We start from the raw sequence: 14,483 nt of genomic DNA, 5'->3' as shown, positions 1-14,483 counted from the left end.
TATGTACTTTTAAATGTTGGCTAGTACACGTAAAGATTTGGTAATGAGCAATATTTGAATGTCCAAAAAATGGCTTATGTAACTGTACGCATCTTGAAAGAACAGAAAACTGAGAGGATCTTCCCTGACCTTGGACTTGGCTTCCATCTCTGCAGTCATCTTGGCCTCCAGGTGGTCATACCTGGTCTGCCACTGCTGCTGATTCTGTGATAAACACTTGTTCAACTGGAACAGAAAATAGAAAGACATGTATCAATATGTTTCTTAATTGCTCTTTGTTGCTATTCTTGCTTATTAACATTAACATTTCTGCATCTGGAAGGATTGAAATAACATGTGTTTGTGTCATACCTGGGCCGCGAAAACAGTTGATACTGGTGTTAAGGACCGGATGATAACAAGTAAGAACTTGAATTTGGGGGTAGCATGGTATAGTAGAGTAGGCATTTAAATTTTTGTGTGAAGCTTTCTTTTAAGGTATGGCTCTCTAACAGTCAGTGGACCTTTGCTTTACGTTTCATCGAAGTAAAGGTCTATAGAGTGTGAATATTTGAGCCTTTCACTGGTGACATTTGGACCAACTTACCTCTTTTTCTTCTTTAAGATCCTTGGACAGTTTCGTCACTCTGGTCAACAACTGTTGATGAGATGGACAAAGATTAAGGTTTTTCACAATTAACTACTTCCTCTAACTCTAACAGAAACACTCTTCAGTTCAGTTCATTCTCTGTGAGGTGACACCAGGTTCTCAATAAGTCACTGTTGAGCACTCCTCTTATTGGGAAGTATGGTGGGATCTTTGATGTGCTCGAAGTGTGTCTGTCTTAAAGGTGCCCTAAGCAATTTCAGGGGGTAAACTTAAAATATTCTGGGGAAAACAATTCTGTTTTGTGAGGTTGAAATTGACATTTGCTTCCCCATATTAGCACATCTGCATCATTATTTCAGACTTTGGGCATTTAAAAATAGCACAGAAGCAAGCCACAAAAGGAGTATCTTATTTATTGGGTCCCCCCAAAAATCAGCCCAGAATCTAGCCGTAACCGTTTTCTGTCGACAATTTTCGGTAAGTTCCGGCAGCGTGACGTCACAATGTCCAAGGACATTGAGCCATGACCATGTGATTATTTCTTCGGATGCGTTCGGGACTTATCGGTCAGAATCGTGCATGTTCGGAAGATTTGAAATGATGGCTGGCCTCCAAGTGCTCAGATTTCAATGAGTTCCCACCATACAACGACATCACTTTTTGCTCCATGATGGTCGATATGTGATGGTATAGTGTTATCTAAACTTACTATGGATAGAAATCAGAAAAAAAATTGATTTTGAATATACGACTTTCAGCGCCCTAATATTGCTTAGGTTGCCTTTAAAACATGGAACCTCATGTTTAGCATCCCTTCCAAAGGACTGTAACCCTTCCCAGTGGCCTGCAAGCTTGTTGAGTGAGCAACAATGGCTGGGATTCGAACTTTTGACCTTCAGGTCCACTGAGGCATCCCTCCTCACAACTACACCAAGCATGCTGAAGCATGATCATTCCCCTTAATCTACTTAATAATTTATATACTCTCATGTTGCCTGATTAAATCAGGGGTCGTTACAGCCTTGGACTAAGTTGGAGTTTGTGTTACACAGAGTACCCCTCATGTACCAATTGCAACATGTGACTGTTTTATGCGACTGTTTTATGCAGTTGCTGTAGTTGATAGTACAACAAATGAAGCAGTAGTATGATTCATTATCATGCTCACAACAGATCCGTTACAACATTTCTAACCTGTTGACATCTCTTGTCCTGCCCCTGCCTCTCCTTCTGTGCATCTGACAGCTTCTGCTCCAGCTCCTCACACTTCTCCAGGGTCTTCTTGAACCGAGCCTCCATGGCAGAAGCCTGGAGGAAAATATGAAATAAGCTTCATGTAAAATTGAAACAGCATTTGGTATCAAATAGCACAGCAAGGAGAAGGTTAACATAAGTAGTCCTCAAGTATAGTGTTGATTAATTATGCAAATGAAAAAGAAATTCATGATTCAATACAGTTCACTTCAAACTTTTCTTAAACTTCTACAATATATGAAAAAAAGCGGTGAAGATGATGATGACAATATACAAAATGTATGAATCCATATACACGTATGATTTATGTTGACTTGTTTTTGTTCCATTTTTTAAAATTTGTTTCCTTCCTTTGTAGCTAAATCAAAACTGTTCAGGAAGTTTTCTACATTGATGTTTTACCAAAATATAAGACACATTTTCAGATGTCCAAGTGTCTGTTACAGTACCTCTTCAATTGCGTTCTGTTCCACCCGTGCAATCTTGTCTTCCCAGTATCTCCTCTGTGAGTCCAGCTGATTGGTCAGCAGGTATGTGTACTGGAACACACAACATGATTTCAAATTCACCAATCACAACACCTGTCAAAACTTCTAAAAACCTGCAATAACATTGATGTTAATTAGCAGTTTACATAATGATTAGATGCAAAGATACATTATGCTATCCATTGTGCAATAAGACCGTGAATTTGAGTCAAACTTTCAATGAACTACCCTGTAAAATGTCATAAAACGGTCATTACCTCCAGTTGCATGGAGTCCAGTTTCTCATCTGTTTCTCCGTTGTTGTAGCCAGGACAGTCCCACTCCACCAGCTTACCATCTCCCTTACTCTGCACTAGTCTGTGTACCCAGTTATCTGGAACAAACCAGCCATTGTCATGATTAGCACATGATTATCAGCACTTCTCGTGGACTAGACAAGGCTCTTAGTATGGGGGTAGTATGGGAGCCCGGGTAAACTAACTAGGATAGTACCCAGGCTAGACATGCATTTGGTTGTGCACCAACCCTCATAGACGGTCAAAAATGTACCAGTAATACAAAGTTAGCCTGGTATCCAAACCTATTATAGCTCGTCTATCCTCTGCAGAGAGGACAGACGGGACTCAGGAGCTGTAATAGGTTTGAATACCAGGCTAGTACAAAGTAACATGTCTCACTTTATCTGTGATTTTTACATTAAATCATAGGTGATGTAAACCTACATGTACATAGTTATCATAAAGATCAAGCCACCCTACCTCCTGCATAGTCCCAGACCCGCTGGTTGCCCAGCTGCATAGAGAAGGTGTGCTGGGACTCCTTGAAGTGTTCGTAGGCATGGGCCTGCTGGTAACGACCACACCCAACATGGCCGCACACCAGGCAGATCCACAGGCTCTGGGGTCAAAAAATAATAATAAAACGAATCTTTAAAAATCTATTTCTCTCAATGCGATATTTCAAAGTATGGAAAGACAGTTGTTTTTTGCATAATGTCATCTTTTATGTGTGTCACACTCTTATATAAACTTCTTAAATAAATGTGTTAATCAATTGAAATTCACATTCCATGATGTTTTTCATTTCTGCTACGATTGTACTTGTGCAAGTTTTTCTTTAGTCAGAATTTTGCTCATGCTGCTGGTTTGCATTTCCATGAAACTTAATTAATGTACATGTAAAAGCAACAAGAAAAGAATAAACTGATCTTAACTGGTCAGTATTTCTTGTGTTTCTACACACCTCATTGCTATCACACTGGAAGCACTTGCTATCAGCCACTGGCTCCGGGCACTGGACATATCTGCACACCGGACACCTATGACGGGACCACAACATGGCATGGGTCAGGGAACTGAATGATGAAACCACAAGTCTTACAATTTTGTATTGCACTGTATGCATGTAATTCTATATCCTTCACATACATTCTAATCTTTATCAACACCTCAGTCTGACCATAATGAAGTACATTGTGTATAGTAAGATGGGATGTACCAGGACTTAAGACCAAACTTTGATCAATGTTTTGTTAGTAAAAATGTTAAGCATATTGGACTTGAGTCTTGACCAATCACATGTAGTGCCAGTGTTTCTCTAACTGTAGATATGACCATTACACCAAGGTTCCTTACGTTGTGTCCTCCCACTGTTCTAGACAGGGCATGTGGAAAGAGTGATTACATAGAACCGTCAGGATCCCATCAACAGACTCGTCCTGGAACAAAGAAAAAACCAGCAATTCAATATCCATTCTGAATACATCTTCATATATAGCAGTTACCTGAACTACTACATGTAGTTAGCGGACAGTCTAGTATTTAGACATATTTCAAAGACGCCAAAAATGAAACACAAGTAAAACTTTTTTCTAGATCAAATTAGACAGCCTTGTTTCCCTATGTCAAAAATCAACCAACACATCATTAGTAAAAAGATAACAAATTAACTTTATGTAATGATAAAATGAAAATGCTATTGACTTACCATTCTCTCCAAGCAGATGTGGCAGATGGGTAGTTCTGTCATTCCCGCTTCTGGCATGTACCCACCCTGGATATAACCAGATCACAGGGTTAATCTCAGTGTGTAAGCAGTCTGTGTATTTACCAAATTGCATGAAATACACAAAATACACAATGTCATGGAGATGGTGAAATCTACCAAAAATACAGTATGACTTTATGAGTAAACATTGCAGGTTGCATCAAAATAATGTATTTATGGCCTTAATAACAAGAAAAAGACAGAAAATACTTGGCAATCCGGGACGGCCGTATCGGTATTTCATTAAAGTGTATTTCGGTAAATACATGGACCTGTGTGTAAGTGTAGATTGATTTGATTTGAAAAAAGTGATGACACTTATATCACTGATGAACAGGTTGTCCTGATTTCATCATGTATATTTCTTTCATGAATTTCAAACTTTTACACATTCCTGTATATATAGATACATGTACCTGACTTTTATGTGAATTAGACAATTTTTTCTTCCAAATCGTAGAAAAGCTAGTGTTTTTGATTTATGTAAGGAATAAGGTTTGGTTGTGAATGGCTTCCTCACCTGTTCAGCTTTCATAGCCTCGACCCTTGCAACATACAACAGGTGGCACACTGACTCCTCCAGACTGCTGTAGTTCATACCATTGTAGTTCTTGTAAAACTCGTCAGCATACTCCTGAATACAGCAATACAACAGTACATGTCAGTAGAGGACATACAATGTACAGTTGTGTGGGATGGTGTCTACTTATTTGTCATAAATGTAAAATAGCTGTCATCTAATGATTAAGGCAAGATAGATGAGCTCAGATAGATTGGCTGATCAAAAAATTAAAAGACCACCAATGACCAATCCTAAACCTCGGGTGGAAATGTTATCCGGGAGGTCTCCTACTAGCTTAACTAGTTTATCATGAGGGACTTTAGGGATAGAGCAGGTCTTAGTCCACAAAGCATCAGTTGCTTGTGGGATTTGATTCTATCAAAACCTAAAGCTCCTATGTCACTGGACCCGCAACACGTTGGCGAGCTCGCTACGACCGAGTGATTTGACAGCACACTCATGATCAACGAATTTCAATGATCATAAAAAACAAATCTTTTTACGCTTTGTGTGTTTTGTTGTCTTTTTAGTAATACTACATTTTGCATGATATTCCCATTCTAAAGTCAAGGGTTACACAAATCCAATCTAGGATGCAGCGAGGATGCCAACGTGTTGTGGGTCCAGTGAGATAGGCGCTTAAGAAACCCTAAGCTGGCTGCTAGACTTGAGTGGGCTTATAGACTGGTTTCCAAGGCTCCCTTATTATTTAATTAATCCCTGTGGGGTGTATAGTTGGAAAGACGGCTTATGGGGCTTTAGGAAGCCTGGCAACCAGGTTATTGTGACTGAAAAGAAAGACATATTGACCATATTTTGGTACTGTAGTGGTTCCCCCTTAACATATAACATTGTCATTATCATCATTGCATGGCTTACCATACTATACTTTCTTTTCTACTCTTTTTTAAGGCGAAGGTTTGCTTGTGGTTTATTATTTTGTAAATTTGAAGATATCCTACCTGAAGGAGCATCATGATCAGACAACTTTTCTGTGCTGCCATACTTATGGGTGTTGGTGTGATTACCATGAGCCTGTTTTATGTGTGCAAGCAAGCTGCCATATTGCACTTGAGAAATGCACATGACCAGAGTCTTAATACAATGGGAGCAGGACATAGCCAGGCGCTGACGGCTTTACGGAACCAGCTCATGGCAGGAAGGAAAGTCTACTTCAATATGACAAATATTTGGAAAATGAAGTAAGTTAATATAATAGTTAGTATGATAATCATATTTTCTTAACCACTCAAGAATATATTCTCGAATAGTTGCACAAGAGTAGAACTTTTGTCTTCCATCATAATTTGTATCCTTCACTGCAAACTTTGATATAAAAAAAAAAGACACTAATATGTCTATACCTGTTTAGAAGCCTTTGATACAAGTATACTGTCAAGTTAACTTAATATAACATTGCCATAAAACTTGTTGCAATTTACCATTTTACTCTTTATTTGTCCACTTTTTGTCCGCAGGAACATTACTAAGAGGTATTTTGATCCCAAAAGACATATCATCTATTCCTCGGACTACAACATCTTCATGCAAAAATGCGACCACCTAACATTCACACTTCGTAACTCGGCTACGAGCCACCCAAAGCCATGTGACGTTGTTCACACGCCTGTTAGGCACTACCCAACGTGCGCAGTTGTTGGCAACAGTGGTATACTCCTTCGTAGCAGCTGTGGTACTGAGATAGACGCTCACGAGTTTGTCATCCGTTCCAATCTACCGCCTGTGCACCACTATCAGAGGGACGTTGGCAGCAAGACCAACTTGACCATCGTAAATGTCGTACGGTTGTCACAGGTCAGCGAAGCTCTCCAGTCTAGCAACCCGTTACTGAGGACAGCCATGCTAGTTCGTCTCGGCGAGTCTCCGGGAATGGTCTTCAGTTACGCATACTCTTTTACGTCGAAAGCCAGATCAAAGATGCAGGTGATTGACGCTGCTATCAGGAAAAACAACTTGTCCACCATAACGGCTTTCCCACACAGGTCTCTCTTGAACAGTAAAAGGTACGTTAAGATGCATGTATCTGCACCTATGTTTTCCATTAAACTTGGCAACAGTACTTACTATAGTAGTTTAGCAAAGTGGGTAACTTGAGAATGTTTGTTCCAAGGTGAAAAATATTTGGTAAGAGAGATCTTGTACAAAATGTTGATATTTTCATTAACCATCCACATATGGTCTTATTTACATATCATATTTCACAAAATAGTTGCATTTAAAGGACATACATATATTATATACTACCAGTAACATTTTGCATAAGGCTGATCTTTGTCAATCTTGTCAGTTTGTACACAGAACTTGCAGATAAACAATGGAAGTTTGCATCGACTGGCCTGAACACCTTTGCCCTGGCCTCCACCTTCTGTGACAGGATCTCCATGTACGGTTTCTACCCCATGTCTACTTACCAGAACCAGTCTGTTCCCTACCACTACTATGACGGAAGGGTGCACAGCAAAAGGCATGACTTTGACGCAGAATACGCCATAATACAGCAAATGGATAAAGATGGAATCATTAGACATGTCGTTGGAAAATGCAGTTTTGAGTTTTCAAATGTGACTAATTAATATCAAAATGAAGTTTCCTCATGAATCATGCAAATAAGATCCTGACTTCCATAATTTGCTTAAGCTATCTTCATACTAAAAGTCACAATGATCTGTCAACTCCTTCTTGAGTTATCCACTTTTTAAAGCTTTAACAAAAATGCCCCTGCAGTTCCAGTTGCTAGGGGGCCCAAACCTTCATCACTTTTTCCTAACATCTGCCTCCAGAGCACCACATATCAAAACCGAAAGTTCCGCTTGGGCCCAAAATCTAATCATTCCCAGTTTTTGTCACAACCTACCAACACACCAATCTTGAGGTATCTTGTTGACGAATAGATATACAGACACACATTTATGCTTCTGAGAGAAGCTGCTGCAGTAAAGCTCTTTAAGGACATGTTAAGTCCCGAACATCCACTGCATGATCTTGTGCCTCCTCAAAGACGCACAGTTACTGGCAGGCAACTGAGGAACAAGAACGCGTTCACTCTCCCCAAGGCAAGAACTGACAGACTGAAACAGTCGTTTCTCCACACTGCAGTCAGACTTTATAATGACTCTATTTCCTAGCATTACCATCAGCCTGTGAGTTCGGATCTATGCTTAGTGTTTGTTAATATATTATGTATTTTTGTTTGTTGACATTCTGCACGTATAAGTTTCTTTGTAACAAACCTACGCAATTCAGGGTATATCATGTGTGGATTTCCCTGCCTATGTACGTTTGAGGAAGTAATAAATAAATAAATAAATGCTTCCTTGAATAATGCTATAACCTTCTTGATAAAGGTAAGAATGCATGTACCTGGCTATGAAACTTGAGCAGCACCATGTAGTGGTTGGGTTGGGAGCCGCGGATGATGCGCATGTACTCCACCCTGTCCCTGACGGGGGACATGAACTTGAGGAGGTCACAGGTCAGCATGGAGCAGGGGGTGTTGAGGATACAGATCATCTCACTCCGGGGGATCTCGTCGTCACAGGGGGTCAACTCACTGGGGAAAGGAAAAATCAACATATATAGATCATGGCAAGATGTAAATATCAATTGCCTATTAGTATTTCTAGTATTTAAGTTATGTATTCAGGACTGAATTGTGTGTGTGACACTGAGTCTGTGGACAAAGTTAAGAAGTTGCAAATGAATCTTTACAATATTTGCTAGTATAGGTGTTGAATTAATTTTGGACACCTAATGATTTCCCAAAGGAATGCAACTGTCCATATGTATATAATTGTGAATGCTGTGAACATGAAGACTTGAGTAGAGGGAGGTTCTTGTAGATCGCTCTTGGGCTCAATTAACAAGATCATGTTAGTTTGGGCCCCCTGACAACATACAACACCCTCCACTTTAAGTTTGGAATTCCACTTTTCCCATTTTGACAAGTGCTTATATTTTCAATATAAAAGCATTTAAGTGAAAAATGTTAACATATAGTTGATGAGTATGATGTACAGTTATGATTGATAACAATAACTTTCATGAATATTCATTTTGAAAATTTTCTTCCTGCAGGAATTCCTGCAGAATCTGCAGGAATTCCTGCAGGAAGAATTTGTCCTGCAGGAATTTCTACAGGAAAATATTTTTCCTGTAGGAATCCCTGCAGGAGTCCCTGCAGGAAGAAGTTAAATTCCTGCAGGAAACCATCTTTCCTGCAGGCATTCCTGCAGGAAGTACCTTATACATGCATGTATCTATATATAGCTAGTTATTAGCAATGTCTGTAGGATATGAGTCCTTTATATTTTGCATTAAGTTACGCTACATCCATGGTTTCTCAGACCAATTCTTTTGAAAGAATCTTGTTTTGGAAAATTGTTTCTCAGTATATGGTTCATCAAGGACATTATTTAGAAGATATAATGTCCTTGGGTTCATCTACAGACACTCAAGGGTCACCGTGCCTTTTCGTTTATCATTCACTTTGTACATACTCACAACATCTCTCAACATCATATGATCATATATACATGTATTCAATTTTATGTCGTGAATCTTGCATGCATGCATGTACTGTAACAGGAGTTTTGAAAGAAGACATCCTTAAAAACCCTGACATATGTATTGAATCATAATAATCATTGCATAATCATTGCTTCTGGCTACCAAGATCCATAGCTCAGAAGACTAGATAATATCATAATACATTTGAGTTGAAATATGATAGAATGCCAAACATATGAGATGTTATGACTCATATGAATAGAAAGTTTTCTTCCTGAGAATATATCCTCTCCAGGTTCAAAATCCTACCATATACTAGTACATGTAGACCTTTATAAACAAGGAGTATCCATTCCTCCTCCTGATGGAAATTTTTAGTAATTATTCGCTCCTTTCATATGCGGGGTCAGCCATTGTCCTACAAATGCTGTCCAATTATCAAGTCCTTGGTTGAACAGAACACACATTTTTGTATTATCAAGGGGCTGCTGAGCTAGCCTGAGTGTCATCCTGTTTCAGTTAGAGCCTGGAACTGAAACAGGATGACACTCTGGCTACTGCTGAGCGTGATCCTGCATGGTAGTTTGTGTGCCTTGACTTGGATCTGGGGTCCAAGCAGAGGTTTGGTTAGGGGGCTAGGGGTGGCCCTCCCTTCACAAAAAAAGGAGAAACCACAGTCAGTACACATATACCCTCCTTGGTCAGTAGAAGTGGCCGACATTTTTTCCCCCTCTTGATGATCCACTGTATTCTGCGGCTCGGAGGTTGTGGAAACAACCTCCGGCTGCATTCAGTCTTTCTTCATTTCTTTCCACTGTGTCTTCTTTTCTGCGAGCAGTCGTAGCTCTCTGAGTTTCTTTGCTGTTCCCCCTCTTACCCTAGCCTCCGTTGCAGTCCTTTTCCCCGCAGCGTGTTTTTTTTTTCAATTTTTTTTTGGGGGGGGGGGGGGGCGCCACGTATCTGCTTGGGATCCCGTATCCGCCGTGCCTCTGTGTCCGCTATAGACCCTGTGTCCGCTGCTGGGGAAGGACTGCGTTTTGTCGCTTCCAGCAAAGGCAATTAATGTATCCGCGAGAAGTAATTAACACTACCGGGAGAAGTAATTCACACTACCACGAGAAGCAATTCAAATGTTACGTTGCACAAAGCCCACGTGAAGTGACGCATGCTTCCTTGCAAATGATTATCATGTTGTCTTCAAAGTCGAGTTACAAATTGTCTGAAATGTGGCCTGATGTTTCTTTCTATTGCTGATATCTTCTGTGGATTCAGCCGTCGTAGCTAAGAGATCTTATAATTAGAGTGACAAGACAACAAAGGGTCAGGGGTTAGATTATGATCGGCCATTGTCTAGCGCAGCGTGCGCGGAGAAAGTATTGCAGCTTTCTCACGCTTTGTGAGACATGTTTGAGCCACGTTTCCTTGCACGAAAAGCACAAAATCATTATAGCAACTTCGATGGATGTACGAAGGAAAAAATGCGAAAGGTTTGTTCATTTAGGTGTCCGTCCGTCGTGTTTTGAAAAGACATCCCGGCAACCGTTAGAACGTTGTCGCTGCTCAAAGGGGCATGAAGATTTCCCCGCGCTGGCCGTGTTTATTACGGGAAGTTCGCACATCCATGGCAATGGTGATAAGTGATTTTTGATGGGCCTTTGCTGGAAGCGACAAAACGCAGTCCTTCCCCAGCAGCGGACACAGGGTCTATAGCGGACACAGAGGCACGGCGGATACGGGATCCCAAGCAGATACGTGGCGCCCCCCCCCCCCCCCAAAAAAAAAAAATTGAAAAAAAACACGCTGCGGGGAAAAGGACTGCAACGGAGGCTACTCTTACCCCCTTGTCTATTATTGTCTCAAACATGAACTTAAAATCCCCGTGAACACTCCATTTTCTCCCCACCGTGAAATTAAAACCACTTAAATGCATTCACAGTACTCTATACACTATTAAAAGTTGTGTAGTTAAGAAGGATATTTTCCTCCTTATTTGAAAATGGCATTTACTTTTCATGTGCAGTCACACCTTCCTGTCTTATCTGTCGTCTCCACAAAGCAAAGTCCTGAAGAGACTGGCTATTTTGAACTTTTTAAAGTCAAGCGTAGAGTTGGTAGACCCCATGCGTACATCAGGGGTTGACAAGTCAAACTGACCAGTGATTTTTTGGGGCGCTTCAGTAGTGTTTGCTCTGCAAAAGCGCCCCAGTGCTAAGCAAAGTCAAATTAATTTGTGAGCATGAACACTCCAAGCCAGATTTAGTTGACACCAGTCAAGCCAGCTTGTTCCAAGCTGCCCCTTGAGGTGGTTTTAAAGTATTTATTATACTGTTATGAGGTGTATATTGAAGCCTTTCCTGTGTCTTCAGAATTGTTTTTCATTTCTATTCTTGTTTGACATGCCAATGGGCCAGACCCTATAGATCAGCTCCCTTCCATCAAGAATATTCGGAAGGGATGTGAAATTGGGGTCTCGTGAACGAGGATCTGGAGGTGCCTTGAGCACGTTAAAGGGAACTACAACAGCCTCATTATTGGTTGGTACAGTACAAGGAGGTTTAAAATAAATTGAACCCCCTGTACATACAACATCTCCCGGGCCCCTTTAAAACCGGGAAGCACACACACACACCTCCCGACTGCATCCATAACAGCCAAGGAGATTCTATTTCCAGGTGCCTGATTGCCTCTTATAATGTAAATCAGGGCAATTCACACCTTGACATGAATCAAGGCGTTCAAAGCCAGTGACTACAGGCATCCCTGAAACTGAAAGGAGATCTCTCCTCACTCCTGTGATGTCTCCTAGCCTCTACCAGTCTCCGTGCGATTGCTGGGAAAATAGTAGAAATAGGCCAAATAGAGTGAATAGTATGCCAGGGGTAGTCCGCTATACAGTGAAGCTCAATAGGCGATCTACGGACCTAGCTTCACTGTATAGCGGACTACCCCTGGTATACTATTAACTCTATTTGGCCAATTTCTACTATTTTCCCAGCGATCGCGCAGAGACTGGTAGAGGCTAATCTCTCCTAGGAATGGAACCTCCTTTGTTATTATTTTTATCTAGTCTCCTTCACAGACTTCTAAGAGTGCAAGCGTTCACATTTTGAGCCCTGATTTGCGATTTTCAACATGGGCGTACACTTCAGAGTTCTCAGGAAATATTGGATTTATCCAAGTTTATTCAAATAAATAGAATACAACTTCCTTGGTTTACCCATTTTAGGTTTACCCAATATGAATACAGATAAGTATCCCCATGGAATTTTCAGGTTTCTGCACTTTAATATAAGACCTGCTCAGCTTACACATTGACTGATACCAAAGAGGCTAAAAAATATTGACCTCAAGTTTCTATATACAACTAAAATCGGAGATTACGATAGCCCGGGGCCCCCGACCTATTAAAAGTATCTTAAAGTAAACTTAAGGCCTTGACTTGACTTAACTAGATTTGACCTTTCAGCTGATACCAAGGTCGGGGCTATCATAATCTCCAGGCAGATGTGGGGAAGAACTTTCAAATTGTTAAGTATTCTGATCAGCCGGGGTTTCATTGGACAGTCCTCCCTAGACCTGTTCTCCAAGTAGAGGTTTTGTCGGGGGGCCGTGGTGGCCCCGATTTTGTGAAATTAGGGAGAGGTAAAAAATTGCGGCCACCCCTAACCTCTGCTTGGACTTTTTTTTACAACAGCCCCACCAAGCCGAAGGCACACAAAAAGCCAAGACCATGCATGCTCAGCAGCCCAACCAAGGACATGATAATTGGCCAGACAATAGCTGACCTAGTTTGACCCGCATATGAAAGGAACGAATAATTACTGAAAAAGGAGAATACTCAATTTCAAATGGAAATATTCTCTTGAACAAACTTTTGCCAGATGTTTTGATGTGTTTGGCATTCTATCATATTTCAACTCTATGTCATCATGTGCTGGCTCACTGTGATGAGGTAGATTCAATTTTGTAAAGGGATGACAAAAAAGACTTTGTTAGAGACCATCAACCCTTAGGCTATTGGTCAGATTTGGGTATCTTCAAAACTTCAATCATGCATGCCTTGATGCAAGGTGCTAAATGCAAGGTTAGGTACTTTAAAACTTGCTTGATAGATATATATGGCCTCCGTCGGTCAGTATTGACCATGGTAAAATCCTAATTCACAACAGCCCTACAGCATCGACTATGGCTAGATTAAAAAAAATTGCAATATTTGTATCATAGATATATTCAGGGAGGTAAGAATAGGTTAGAATCCTATTTTAACCTCCTTGATATATTCTTGGTTGTTGAACATTCATGCATGCTCACACCCTATTTTCAAATTGGCTGGTGGACAAAAACAAAAGCTGACAAAACAGAAAGCCAATAAAAACGCCAAAACAAGCCAAAAACAATGGATGCATGCATAATACTTTACCACCTATGTGTGAAAACGGCTGTTGTAGGTGTGATATAGTACAAGAGGGGCCAAAATCTATTGAGGACAAGTGTCCAGCATGTGGTGGGCAAATATAACACTCATTAGGTGTAACTTTGAAGTAATTTTTCAATCTATCAGGGTTATTTTGTTGCTCTCTTGTGCTTTTGCATTTCAATACCTCTCTATAGTGACCTGCTATAGTCACTTAAACAGGCCTGGGGTAGCCTCGAAAGAAGTAAGTCTTAGATTACTCAGTAAAGTACTCTTTGCTATAAAAGAGGTAAAGATTAGAAAGGGTTGCTGAAACAACTATCCCAAGGGTACTGCAATATTACTACAATATTTACTAGTAGTAGGTTAGGTCATTTACTAGAAGTAGGTTAGGTCAGTCAGTTCAAAACCTAAAGGATTGTGGTCTGAGAGGGACATGTGAGATCGTAAACTACTTATCACCTGATGAAACTATCTTTTATCTTTTCTGACGACCTGAATTACATATCAGTGCATGCATTGTGACTGCTGGCTAACATCTGGATACAAAGAACATGGAGATCATGGTCTCTTTAACGATGGGTGAGAAAAGGGAGGGGAGGT

At 40.5% G+C, this 14,483-nt stretch overlaps 2 protein-coding genes across 2 annotated transcripts in view; one reads left to right on the top strand and one right to left on the bottom strand.

Moving 5' to 3' along the window:
* The window catches only part of LOC136442699 (BRCA1-associated protein-like), a 33,546-nt gene that overhangs the window by 1,095 nt on the left and 17,968 nt on the right, over positions 1 to 14,483 (bottom strand). Inside the window, exons 4-14 of the mRNA XM_066439646.1 lie at positions 8,321 to 8,510; positions 4,898 to 5,011; positions 4,318 to 4,383; positions 3,966 to 4,048; positions 3,574 to 3,649; positions 3,090 to 3,228; positions 2,589 to 2,704; positions 2,293 to 2,382; positions 1,784 to 1,897; positions 587 to 637; positions 130 to 225 (exon numbers count right to left, since the gene is read on the bottom strand). Coding sequence (XP_066295743.1) covers positions 130 to 225; positions 587 to 637; positions 1,784 to 1,897; positions 2,293 to 2,382; positions 2,589 to 2,704; positions 3,090 to 3,228; positions 3,574 to 3,649; positions 3,966 to 4,048; positions 4,318 to 4,383; positions 4,898 to 5,011; positions 8,321 to 8,510 — 1,135 coding nt within the window. The remainder of the gene's footprint in view (positions 1 to 129; positions 226 to 586; positions 638 to 1,783; positions 1,898 to 2,292; positions 2,383 to 2,588; positions 2,705 to 3,089; positions 3,229 to 3,573; positions 3,650 to 3,965; positions 4,049 to 4,317; positions 4,384 to 4,897; positions 5,012 to 8,320; positions 8,511 to 14,483) is intronic.
* LOC136439968 (alpha-2,8-sialyltransferase 8B-like) lies at positions 6,365 to 8,190 on the top strand (the record flags this gene model as incomplete). The annotated part of the gene is made up of 2 exons (XM_066435675.1): positions 6,365 to 6,963; positions 7,248 to 8,190. Coding segments are annotated over 2 exons (885 nt in total), but the record flags the coding sequence as incomplete, so codon positions are not given.

The sequence above is a fragment of the Branchiostoma lanceolatum genome, chromosome 1 (assembly GCF_035083965.1).
Source record: "Branchiostoma lanceolatum isolate klBraLanc5 chromosome 1, klBraLanc5.hap2, whole genome shotgun sequence".
Classification (NCBI taxonomy): domain Eukaryota; kingdom Metazoa; phylum Chordata; class Leptocardii; order Amphioxiformes; family Branchiostomatidae; genus Branchiostoma; species Branchiostoma lanceolatum.
The sequence above is the reverse complement of the archived record's forward strand: the minus strand, read 5'-3'. Positions and strand labels throughout refer to the sequence as shown.